General features: G+C 43.0%; 1 protein-coding gene across 1 annotated transcript in view; it reads right to left on the bottom strand.

The window, feature by feature from the left end:
* The window catches only part of BMERB1 (bMERB domain containing 1), a 46,191-nt gene that overhangs the window by 6,131 nt on the left and 27,110 nt on the right, over positions 1-12,950 (bottom strand). Inside the window, exon 3 of the mRNA XM_058815959.1 lies at positions 2,628-2,701. Coding sequence (XP_058671942.1) covers positions 2,628-2,701 — 74 coding nt within the window. The remainder of the gene's footprint in view (positions 1-2,627; positions 2,702-12,950) is intronic.

The following is a 12,950-nucleotide window of genomic DNA, read 5'->3' as shown; positions in this document are numbered from 1 at the left end:
GCCCAGCAAGCTGGGTCACTGCCTCTGCTCTCCTCTCTTGCTGCTCTTGGCTCTGATCAGCTTAATGGGCTGAGGCTCTGTGGGGTTTGCTAAGCCTGCTTTTAATTTGCAATGACTCTTCAAGACATTGCTTGGAAAATTTTTAAGAGCTTTGGCAAGAAAATAGTTCCAGATGCTTTGTTAAAATCCAATGTACAAACTCCATCTGACCTCAGGGGAAAGGAGATCACACCAAAAGGAACTATTTCTCTGTGTTTCAAGACAGTTTTGCTGTTGAAAACAACACCTTTTTTTCTATTCTGACAAGGCAGGTGAGCTGCAAATCCACACCAACAGCATCAATAGTAAAATGTGGAAAAATAAATGCCAGTTTATTTTCCTTGTACTTCAAAAATCTGAGTAATTAATATATGTCCTTGTTAATTGGCCAGCCTGGAATGGCTAGGTTGTCTGTAAACAACAATTTTTGTGGCATGAAAGATGTGCCTGTTGCAAACTAAAAGTCATAAATGTTAGGGATTACAGAGCTGTCGTTTCAGGCTATAAAGCAAACGTATTTAAGACAGAACTCTTCAAACCTTGCAAGTGCAGCAGAGATGAGAAAGCCAGAGGCAAATCCAGGCTCATGTATTTCTCTGAGAAGCTGAAAATTTCGAACAGCTATGAAGATGCTTTGTATTAAATCAAGATTTTGGGCAGCAGAACTGCCCAGTTCAGTTCAGTGGGAGTGGGGGAGGCAGAGTGAGCTCTGCAGTCTGACCATCTGAGCTGTGGTGTGGCTGCTGATTAAGTTATATAACACTTTAAATAGCCAAACTAATCAGACACTTGGAAACAATTGGTTTTAGTACAGTTTAAAAAAAAAAAAAGAATGCTTAGGAGTGGCTGCTTTTTCCTGCTTTGTCTGTTATGGCTAAGGAGCAAGGACTCTCCTCACCTTCTGAAGACAGAAGATCCTTTCAACTTCCTCTCAATCTATCCTTTTCCTAAATTGAGATGTGCTCTCCCATTATATCCTTCAGGAAACTGTCTACTAAAAATGTTAATATATGTGGCAAAATATTTCATATTCTATGTACTAAAAGACTGATTCCACACCTACTGAAATTGGCTAAACTGAAACCAAAGAGCAGCTCTCCATACAAACCTGTATTCTTACAGGAGAATTATGGTGGAGATCCTGTGAATGAATCCATTTCTGGAAAGTGTTTTTCCAGGTCAGGCACACGCTGTCTCAGCACAAACTCACTGCCAGCAGCTGCTTTGTCTTTGTCAGGACCAAGCTCCTGTGACCCTGCCTGCAGATGCTGCTGCTGGAGCTGCACCTCTTGGACTCCTAAATGAGCTGAGATTTGTGAAGTTCTAAGGAGAAACTGCTCTCTGTGGGTCTCTGCTTGAGGCCTTGAGACTGGAAAAATCACTTATCAAAGATAAAAAAAGCCCAAACAGCAGGAACACCAAAAGAATGAAAGCTGATTAACCCTATCTGTTAGTTCAAAGTGCAGGAAAGCTGCAGATCAGGAAAGTGAGGCAAGGGGCAGCATTCAGAGACACTTTCTAGGATTTATAATTCTTTCCATTTGAATGAATAATGAACCAACAGTGTTGTTATTAAAAAACTAAAATGTGACCTCTACTAAGTATAAGGAAAGAAAAAGAAAGAAATATTATTAATCTATTTCTGTCAGGTGCAAAATGTGGCAAAGTTTTTACACAGCTAAAAGTGATGGTTTCAGAATAGATCTCTTTCCTATGTCACAAATGCCCCTTTCTCTCCTTTCTGAGGACAAAGTTGTCCCTCAAAGTTGCACAAAAAAATAAGAGGAGGAAAAATGAGGATAACCAAAAGACAGTCAAAACTTGGACTTAATATTTAAGCAGGAGTAGTTAAGCAAATTATTTCTGCAGGGTGCTGGAGGTTGTGCAGTAACATGTGGTGTATTGGCCTGCTGCGGTTGCTGAGTGTTTTGCAGGATCTATTTTTTCCTTGAATAGAGTGGGGATGTTGTGGATCATCTGAAATGGGAAAGCTGTAGAGAAATGGAATTCCTCACTGATGGCAGCTGGAGTTTTGAGCCACAGACTGCAGAGCTGCCCACAGCTCTGTCCCTCCTTCCAACACTGAATTTGCAGAGATTTATAGCAAAGTTTTGGGCCTTGCTTTTCATAGAAACCTGTTCTTCTTGATCCTAGAAGGTAGATTTAACTACAGGTGTGATAATGGATTGGTGTGGCAAGGGAAAAATCAATCACATTCACAGTGATGGTTATAAATCCTTCTCCTCTCCTTTTTTCATCTCTGATATCTCAGCACTTGTCTTTTTTACCTGACAATCTCTGTGCCACTTGGTTCCCTTGAGATTGCCAGGGGAGTGCAAGAAATAAGGAATGTGCTCCTTGTTTGAGTGATGTCTGCAGGGTTGCTGCCATGGGAGCAGGGAAATACAGCATGAAAAGAAATTTAGAGACAGAGATTAGAGATGGGCAGGAAAATGGGAATTAAAAATGAGGACTGGAGGAGAAAGATATGAAACTGCACCTTGTGAGGAGATTGTTGGGGCATGGGTGGGGATGGTGCCAGGAGCACATTAGGTGTTATCCTGACACTGGGTGGAGACAGCCATTACCTGGGATTGCTACCAAAGTCTGCAGCTCCTGCTTAAGGTTCATAATGTCTTTGCACAGCTGGATGTCATCCATCCTGCAGAAACAGAAAAAGCATGGTCAGACATGCAAACCCCACTCTGTGTTGATGGGATTGGCCAGGTCTGATCTGAGTACCTGGCCATGGCCTTGCCTGGGAGCTGCCAGCCTCAAAGGGATCCTGACACTCTTGGCTCACCAAGTTTCACTGAAAGCAAAGGGTATTTAATACTAAATGCCCATTGAGCCCTTGGTTACTTGTCTTACTGGCACTAATTTGTAGGTTCATACCTGTCACTGTGGATAATTTCAGATTTTACTTTCTTGAACACCAGAGAACATTCTGGAGTGGGCACCTGTGTCCATAATGTCCTGGGAAAAGACAGGTGAGCCACATTGCACTTACTGCAGCAAGAGTTTTCACCAGGGAAAGAGCAAGAACAGCACGGAGCCTGGGAACGGGCAGCAGAGGGTGACAGATTATTTGGCACAGCCAGGGCAAGGTTCATATTCTACCACCAGTTTTCTTTGAGACCCTATTAATAATTCAGCTCTAACAGCAGAGATCTGGAAACTGACATAATTTGGCATTTATCTGAGGTTCTGTGCCTTGGGTGAATGTCCTCCATGGCTGATGTTAAATGCTTTAAATCCTTGATATGTGCAGAAAGCCCATTAATATTAAGACACAGCAGACAGCTTAAAAAAAGAAAAATAACATTAGCAGAAACTGCACCTTCAGCTCTCATTGAAACTGCTGCTTCTCCTGAGAGCTGCCCTGGAAGGCAGCAGCATCATCCTCCTGGCACAGGTTTTATCCCAGTGCCACAGGGGCAGCCAGGGCTCAGGTGTTGGCTCCAAGGGCACATCTGGGGCTTTCATTTGGAGATCACCCCCTGAAGAGCACAAACACAGCCTGTGTGATTAATTGTACATTCTCAGCTTGGATCTCACCAACACCCTCCCTGCCCATGGATCTCTGGGCTCTGTTTTGCACAATCCTGTGCCTGAGGAGGGGATTTGCTGCTGCCTGGGCCCCTGGAGCAGCTGAAGTGCCATCAGAGCAGGGCTGGCACTGTGTGTGTGTGAGAGAGCCCCCAAAGGACAATGCAGCCAAATCATTGAATTAAGTGAGGAGTGGGAAAAGTAGGTGTTTCTGGCACAAATAAGACTTTAATCACACCCCAAGAGCTTTTATTCTCCATGCTGCCTCTGCCAGGATTGCAGGTCTCTGCAGGGAGCTGTCCTTCAGCTGCTCTGCTCTTGTTAGTAAAACATGTTGATCCCTCTGTTATTTGCTGCTTGGGTTAACTCCCTCTTGCCTGTTCTGCTACTTTCCCTGTGCTATGACAGCTATTCCTGCTGCCCTTTCACCCCTCTCCTCCCAAAATACAACCATGAAATACCTCTCCTAATAATCTTTATTGCTGACCTCTTTTCCTTCTCTGTGTACCCCTGTCACTTCCACAAGGATCTGCTCTTCCACTGCCCATCTGTCTTGTAAGACTTGGTTTTGGTGGGAAGAGCAGCATGTTTGCCTCAGGACTGGAGCAGGGTCCTTTGCTCTGGGTGTTTAGGACACTTGGAGGCAGAGATGTTTTTACTGATGAATATTGTGACTTAGGCTCTCCATATTATTCACTCTCATCCCAAGCAAAGCCTGCTTTACTCTTGAGATCCATCACACTAAATGGTGCTGGAATTACTTTTATCAATTAATGTTAAACTGTCCTCCCAGGAGAGTGAGAATTCAAAATGTGCTGGGATATGAGCAAGGCTCACAGCTCTTTATCTATTCAGTGCTCAAGCACCTTGGGTGGCATGTTGGTACATCTGACTAGGATGACCATGCCTAGCAAAGATGACATTTTCTTGGCAAGAAATGTTCAATATTGAACTGCTGTAATCACATGATATCAGGCCACACTCTCAACTAGTAAAGAGAAGAGTGAGTTTCTACAAAAGAGATCTCTGTGATAGACAGAGAGGATTTTTTTCTGATTCAAAAGATTTGGCTTCATTCTGAGAAGCTCTGAAATACGCTAATTAAATACTTTACTATATCACTTTGGCTCCCTGCCCTTGCTAGGGAACTCTAAAAAGCTAATGGCACTGCTCTTCTCTGAGGATTTTCAGGAATTTAAAATACCACCAGCAGTATTTTCCAATTGAGCAAGATCATTCATGTTCAGCACTCCCTAGAGTCCCTAACTTGTGGATAAAGTACTGGCCACATGGTGCAACTTCAGTTGCACTTTCTCCCCATTATTTTGGCTGGTTTTCAGTCTGATTGCAAAGCATGTAGCTGGTACTCCACATATATTCTCAGCATGTCTTTCTCCCGAGACCTAAACTTTGTTCCTGCCTTGTAACACACAGCAGAGAAGTAAATCCGTGGCCAAAGCACTTTAGGTCTGTAACAGCTCTGTGACCACATGAATTCCAAAAAGTCAGATGACCTCTCCAGAGTCCCAGTTCTGCAGGCTGGTGCATTGTGCTGATGGGCAAAACCTGAACCTACCATCTGCACCAATCCCCTCAAGCACATGGAACATCTTTCCTCCCATCTGTGTCAAACAATCTTTGTGCTTCATCCACTCCACAGTGCTGATTAACAAAAAAGTAATAAAAAAAGAGGTTAAATGATGAAAGAGAGGGTTGAAGGACATATGGGACCATGCCAAAGCTTCATCCATCTGATTTAATGAAAGCAGGATCTATGGTTCCTTGTAACTATAAAGCACATCCCACATCTGCCAGAAAATAATACTGAATGTGAATGGTCAGCAGGGTTTGACTGAGAGCATCTTAGTATTACTGTCAGACCTCTTTAGGAAGTAAAAAGTGCTTTTGGAAATCTTAAGGAATGCAGCAATCTGCAGGGTAGAGGAGAAAATATTCTTTGGGTCCCTTAACCTACAGAAGTTCTTTCTCTTCTCTGGAAGAGTCGGTACATTCTCTTCAGGCCCTGTGAAGACACTTTTCACATTGTACAAAAAACACCAGTGAAGCAAACAGCAGTTACATATGGCAGTTTTTCCTCCAGAGCTGAGCTTTAAATGTCTGCTCAGGAACCCTAAACACATGAGTTATGAGAATGATAAAACATTTCTCTGGTTAGGAGCCCAGATCCATTTCTGGAGTAATTGCAACAGTACTGAACTAGGGATGGGTTCTCAGTGTGCTTTTGTGGATTCCTGACACTGCCTGCACTTCTGCTCTTCCCTTTCTTGATGGCTCATTGCAGAACTCCCTCTGCATGCTTGGAGACAGCACACAAGCACATATTAGTCTTTTCTCTCAGGGTATTTCAAGCTATATCATCACGACCTACAAGCAGATTCTCTGTTTGCCAGAAAGAAACAACAAAAAACCCAAACCTCATAATGAATAAACAGCGGGAGCAGAAGATTTTCTAAACATGGCACCAAATGACAGGAAAATAAGTGGGCTGGGGAGCCTGCAGAGCCCTGGCACTGTGACTCAGCCCCATGACATGTTTCTGTGTCCAGCCAGCAGGGGAGAGTGCCCTGAGCACTGTCACTGCCGTGCTGCAGGGAGGTGACAGCATGAGTCACCTCTGCTGGCACCATCTGCACCAGGGCAGCAGGGCAAGGGAGCCCTCCCTTCCAGCTGGGCCTGGCAAGCCCCTGAGGCTCTGCAAGAAAATGGGAGACAGGACTTTAAAAAGAGATATTCTGTACCAGACACAAAAGAATTGTTTTGTTTTGTTTCAGTAGAAATTATTCTTCAACAGCTGAATTTTTCTATCTTCTTCTCAGCCAAGGAAGAAATCTGAATTCCCCAGTGTAAGACCTAGGTGCCATCTAGAGACATGCATAGGAAAAAAGGAAAAATTACAGTGGAAGCTCAGAGAAAAATCACTTAACACCCCCCTTAATGGTCAGCCAAAAAAAAGACATGGCCAACAAGACTGACAAATACTTCATACTTGAGTGTAAGAACTATTAGTAACACCAACATAAACATCAAATATCATTTTCATTGATTTCAGGATGAGCAGAGCAGTTCAGTGTGTCTGGAGAGCTTCTGCCTTTGCTGAATGACTTTCAAAGCTAGAAATAGATCTGTGCTCCCTCCAGCATGTCTGTAAGAGAAGGTCTGAGATTTCCTTTGTTTTCTGTTATTGGATTAAAGTGCTTGAAGGTAAAAATGGAATGTAGACCAGGTTTGCTGGTTTCCTTCCCTCCTTCCAGGAGGGCTTGCAGGCACTTAGATTATTTTTAGTTCTGTTTTAATACATTCCTGCCCCAGGAGTAAAATGCTTGTAGTTGTTGGAGTTTCTGAAGATTTGATAGTGCCAGTCCAGGAGCTGGCCAGAGAATCAGGTGTCATGCTAAGTCACAGCTGACAGGATTATGTAACCAAAGGTCTCCATGCAGGGATAAATTGGTCTCCTTGGTGGTGAGCAGGCTGAAACCAGCTAAGAACCATCAGTAGTGATGGAGAAATTTGGGGGATTGAAGGAAAGAGATGTGTAGAAATAAAGAGAATTGCTTTAGGGATGGGGATGATGTCAAGCTGCAGACTGGAGGGACTTGAGGGGAGGCTGCCTTTGGGTACTGCAGGTGTTCATGGCTCTGCCAGAGCTGTGGGGGATCTGCAATGGTGGAAGCGTTCTTGGGACTACCAGAGCACTATAAATGTACAGAATCACTGAACTCTTAGAGGTTGGAAAATGCCTCTAAGACAATGGAGTTCAGCAGTTACCTCAGCACAGCACCACATCCCCAGGTGCCACGTGCAGATGCCTTTTGAACACTTCCAGGGATGGTGACTCCCCCACTGCCCTGGGCAGCCTGTTCCAGTGCCTGATCACCCTTTCAGTCAAAACATTTTTCCTTATATCCAGTCTAATTATTCCCTTCCTTTCCTCCTGCCTTGTTGCTTGTTACGTGGGAGAAGAGACCAACCTCCACCTGATGATACATTTGGCTCCTTTTTGTCCCTGTCAGCTTGGCTTAGTTCCTTAAATCTGCTAATTATAAATCTGTGAGATCACAGGCAACATTTAATGAATCCAGAACAGGTTGTTTGAGTCATTTTGGTGTGTGTTTGTCACTGATATTCAGCTCAGCACCTGGTGCTGCTGGTGCTGCAGGACACAGAGGTGGCAGTGAAGGGAACAGATTGCTGGCCAGCCTTGGCAGGGCAGCTCCCAATCCACAGCTCCTGCTCTGCCAAAGGAAATGGGTCTGACTTTCACAGCTCCTGGGGTTCACCTGCTCTGCCAAAAGAAATGGGTCTGACTTTCACAGCTCCTGTTTGAGCTCTACCAAAGGAAATGGGTCTGACTTTCCTTGCTGGAAGTGCTCTCTGCTGGAGGAACACTGCATAGAAGCTGCTGAGCCACAGCTTGTACAGTAATGTAATTCAGCTATTGTTTCAGAGAATTGACGATGGCATTTGAAATTCCCAGTCCCAGAAGGGTCACATTTAAGGCATATTTCACATAAATTCAGAACAGTGTCTAGAGAGGCTGTTTGCTTTTCATTTTCACTGACATTGCTCAGTTCTCTTGAGCTTGGCCATCTCCTCTGCCAGTTACAAAGTTCTGCTATGGATCAATAGTAACAAGAGGAGTTTTCCTGAAATTGCCCCACTGTGGAGGGGAATATTTCTCCATGTGGCTAAAATTGACTAAGTTAATTTGTCTAAAAACATTTAGACAGTAGAGAAGTCAGATTTAAATTCACAAGTATCAGCCCTTTGCAGCAGCATACAGAAGATTCTACACAAAAGCATAGAGCCTGGTTCATCTGACCTGCTCTGGTAGTTCTATTTTTGGATATTAGGCACTGGAAGGAGGAAACTCTAGGTCTGGCTGTGCATTGTCATTGTCTCCAGCAGAATCGATGATACATTTCCTTCTTCATTTGCCTTCATGTCTGACCTTTTCTTATTTTTAAAAACAGAAAAGCAACTATTTGTTATCCCAGCTGAAAAGAATGTAAAGGCTTCTGGTATAAAATTAAACACTGACATTCCCTTCCAGGGCTTTTCAATTCACTGGTTAGTCTCCTATTTATAGCAGAAGACAAGTGAGAAGGACCAGTGAAATACCACAGGGTAAGGGGGCATTTTACTGCAGAACATCCTGGCCTGGAGCAAGCCCAGCTGCCCAAAAGGGGGGCCAGGCTCTGTGAGTGCCTGATGGGCTGGGGGGTCCCAGGGGACAACCCCTGCACCTTCCACTCCTGCAAACCACAGCACCGGTAGCCAAGAGCTGGGAAATGAAGAACAGTTTGGGATAAAAGGTTACATCTGGAAATACAGTGCTAAATTTCTGCATTAACAATGACAAGGTCAAAGATCAAAGCTTCTGCTTCTTCTATTAACAGCATTTTGTGACAGCCACAACACATATTCAATGTAGAAAATGCTGTTTAAAGAAAAATCTCTATTAAAGAACTATTTTTCTAGCTATCCAACAAAGACAATAATGAAAATCTTTTCTAAGGCAAAAACCTCTCAACTACCAAGTTTACAATTAATTAAATACTTTCCAAATGATAAGTTTATCATTATACATATGTATAGTATAAGTTTACAAATTCATATATTTTACATATATATATATATATACCATTTAAAATTGCTTTTCCTTTCAGAGTATTTTAATGCACCATTTTTACAACCACACATTGAAAGTATAATGTTGTGTTTTCCTCTGGGGTTGATGGTTTGCTGTCAAACAGGGCAAAGGAGATGGGGCTGCAGAGAGATCCAACTGAACTAAGGGATTTTCCTTCCTCTGGCAGAGCTGATCCCTGTACTTTGAGCTTCAAGTGCACAGTGCAGAACTTTGCAATTCTGTCCTGAGCTCTTGTTCTTGAGGCTTGCAGGCTTGTGAGGAGCTGGGAGGCTTGGCAGAGCTGGACCTTAGCAGGCACAGTGACATCCTTGGGGCTCCCAGACCCTTGGCAGTGCCCTGGAAATGCTGTTCCTAATCTCAGGGACCCCGAGCTTTGACCATCTGACATTACAAAAGCACCTTGTGCCATTTCATAGCTTGCAGTTCCCTGGTTATTTCCTCGAGGGCTCTGGTTGTTTCCAGTGTGCTTGGGAGTGCTCAGTGTGACACAGCCTCAATCTCACCCTGTCATGCAGGAGAGCCTGTGCCACACCAGGCTGCACCAGTATCTTACAGCTGAGCTGGGTGTTTTTCCTCCTGGTGCCTTATCTTCTGAAGCTGACAACCTGACAATTCTATTTATTGAACAATATATATCATCACACAGCTGCCTCCTCCTCTACAGCCTCCCCAAGTCCATCCCATGTTCTGAGAGCAAGATGCAATCAGGAAGAAAAAAAAAAAAAAAAGAAAGGAAATCACAATAAGTGATGCTGTATTGTTAAGATTTCAGAACTGTGAAGGAGAGAAGATTTATTGCTCCTTTCCATGAAAAGACAGATCTTATCAGAAAACACTGACAACAACAGCTCTATTCATGAGCAAAAACCTGGTTTTGCTGGTGTTACTTATTTACACTGCAGTAACAGCAAGGTGCAAAACTCAGAGAAAAGTAGCAGATATGAACACAGAAGTAAACAATCCTAAGGGAATTCCTGCTTAGCCTGAGATGACAGAAAACAGATAACATCCAGTACAAAGGAAAAAAGGAAAAGCAAAAGAATCAAAAGTACCCAAGAAAGCAAAAGGCAGAATGCCTGCTTAGCAATAATATAAGCAGTGAGTTACCACTGCTCCTCACACTTCTGACAGCCTGCTTCATCTCCTTCCTCTCATTATCCCTCCCTCCCACCCTTCCCAGGGTGATGCTCAGTGTGGGGCTCTGTTGCCACACAAGGCATGAAGCCACTGAGAAATCAGAGTTGATGTCACATTAGTGAGACACTTTTAGGAGTGTTACAGTATTTGGTTCAAAAAAGAATTAAAATTTGAAATGAACTTTGTTCATACAGCAATTACTGCTGCCTTTTCTCACCTGAGAATGGAACCCTCCATGAACACATTTTTCTGTTACTTTGCAGAATTACTGTCTGAGTTCAGCCAGTTATAAGACTGTTTGTTTCATATTCCCACTTTGTGTCTACTAGATTTACTGCACTCATTTTAAATTAAAACATGGGATTTCTCAGTTGGTTTATTTAAGGTTGCCATCACCAAGGGAATTAAGCTCTCACTTCAGCAGTTCTTGTGTACTTTGGGGTTGTTTCCCTTTGCAGGGGTTGCATTAAGGCAGGCAATCAGCAGAGAGGCCTTTCTATATTTAAAGTACCTGTATATTTAAATAATATACCTGTATAAATAATATACCTGTATATACCACCTGCATATTTAAATAATATACATGTATAAAATAATTCTGTACTTCAAATAAAATGTGCTGTGCATACTGAACTGACATAAAGGCGAGACTTCATCCGACCTCTGTGAATGTCCTGTTGTTCTTCAAAGGAACACAGAGTTTACATTTTCCCCATGAATTTGCCCTAAGTTTGAGATTCTACCATTCTACTCAATACCCTCCAGAATGATCATTACTGACTATCCCACCTCAGCTGCTCCCAGCAATGGATACGTCAATACCACAGCAGGACAGCTGAGATTCATGGGGTTTGCAGACCAGAAGGATAAAGGTTAAAAAAGACAAGTAAAAAAAAAGTAAGCCTGATTTGAAGCAAGAAAAAAAAACCAAACTAGGGATAAATGATGTACTCTGGACAGCTAATGAAGCTGTAGGATTGCAAAGTCAAGTTGCAGCAAACTTTTCTACACAAAAGGTCTGGGATTTCAAGTAAATAAACATAATAGTGTAAGATGGTCTAAAATCCTGACTAGAACTATGCAGAATTTGGATGATGTAGATGTTATGAGCACTTTGGAGAGGAGGGAGTCATCTACTAATGGGTAGTGAGAGTGTACAATGACCAACTTTAGTTCTGAGCCAGTGTGGAGGTGAATTTGGCCTCTTCACAGTATTAGTTTAGAGATGCAATAACCACTCAGACATTAAGCAAATACACTGCTGCATTTATAGCATTTTTACAGATTTAAAAAAAAAAAAGTTTAACGAGTAAAATGTTTTCAGTAATTGCTTAAAGCAACCTAATAGGGCTTTATGTTTAATATCTTCTATTCCCTACACATTAAAAAACTGCCATTCAGTGCCACCTGCATGGCAGAAATAACCATCCCAAGACAGCTATCACAGGTGGAAGCAACTTGCACAGTTTTAGTTCAAGGTCATCCAATAAAGCTGGCTTCAGGCTTTGCTTTCCATCTGGAAAGCCAGCAGTGGCAGGCACTGGCAGATCTCCCACAGGCTGTGTTTCATGAGGACAGTGGATTCTGTTTTATAAGAATTCCATCTCTTTCCAGAGGAACTGTTGGTGAGATGATCTCACCTTTACTAATAATATTTTCTGGGTCCCAACATGCATTTTAAAATGCATGAACTTTGCACTACAAATGATTTTGAAGTTCAGTTTTTATCTGCTCTGTATCACATAGAGGTCTGAGGGTTTGCTGCCTGTCCCTGTCAGCTAAACTGAGCTAACACATGCATCATCCATTTTTACAACAATGTCAGATTTCACAACCAGCAGATTTCCATGCCCCCAGCAGTCCTAAACTGCTTCTGAAGCCAAACACATCCACAGCAGCAACACATTAAATGTGTGACACACAGGATGCTGCCCCAGCAGCTCCCTCAGCTCCTGGGTCTGTCATCTCACCAGGAAAGAAGAAAATAAAGGAAGTGGGACAGGAGCACTGGAAAGGAAGAGAGAGTGTGCATGTTCTGACGTGGTGTGTTTGCCTTCCTCAACAGCACAGACAGATTGAACATTCACAGCTTGACCCAAAACTCTTTTTATCCAGAATGTTTTCAGGAAGGAGCTGAGAGAAGCCTGAGAAGTGAAGGAGGGGGATGCTGGCAGGCTGTAAACTGATGCTTGTCTGTACATATTGTCTCATTCAGATCTATATATGCTGAGCTCTCAGCTATTCCAAAAACAAACCAGGAAGAGCTGGAGATAGCATCTGATGGCTTCAAGGTATATTTTCATTTCCTGGGCTGGCTGGAGACAGTCACAACAGCTCCTGGCATAATTTTATGAAATTTGATAGTATCAGTATCACTGAAGGAGAGATGCTACAAACAGCCACAATTCCTACATAACCTGCACATATCCTGAGGAGGTCCATCCTGGGCACCAAGCAAGGCTATTTTTGTCCTGAGACAAAAATAGCATTTGATAATGTAATTACAGACCAAAGCACAGTGCATCTGCTCTGCTGTGACTGAGGTTGCCTGAGC

This window comes from Ammospiza caudacuta, chromosome 17 (assembly GCF_027887145.1).
Source record: "Ammospiza caudacuta isolate bAmmCau1 chromosome 17, bAmmCau1.pri, whole genome shotgun sequence".
NCBI lineage: Eukaryota > Metazoa > Chordata > Aves > Passeriformes > Passerellidae > Ammospiza > Ammospiza caudacuta.
Note: the sequence above shows the minus strand (reverse complement) of the source record. Positions and strands in the feature narration are given on the sequence as shown.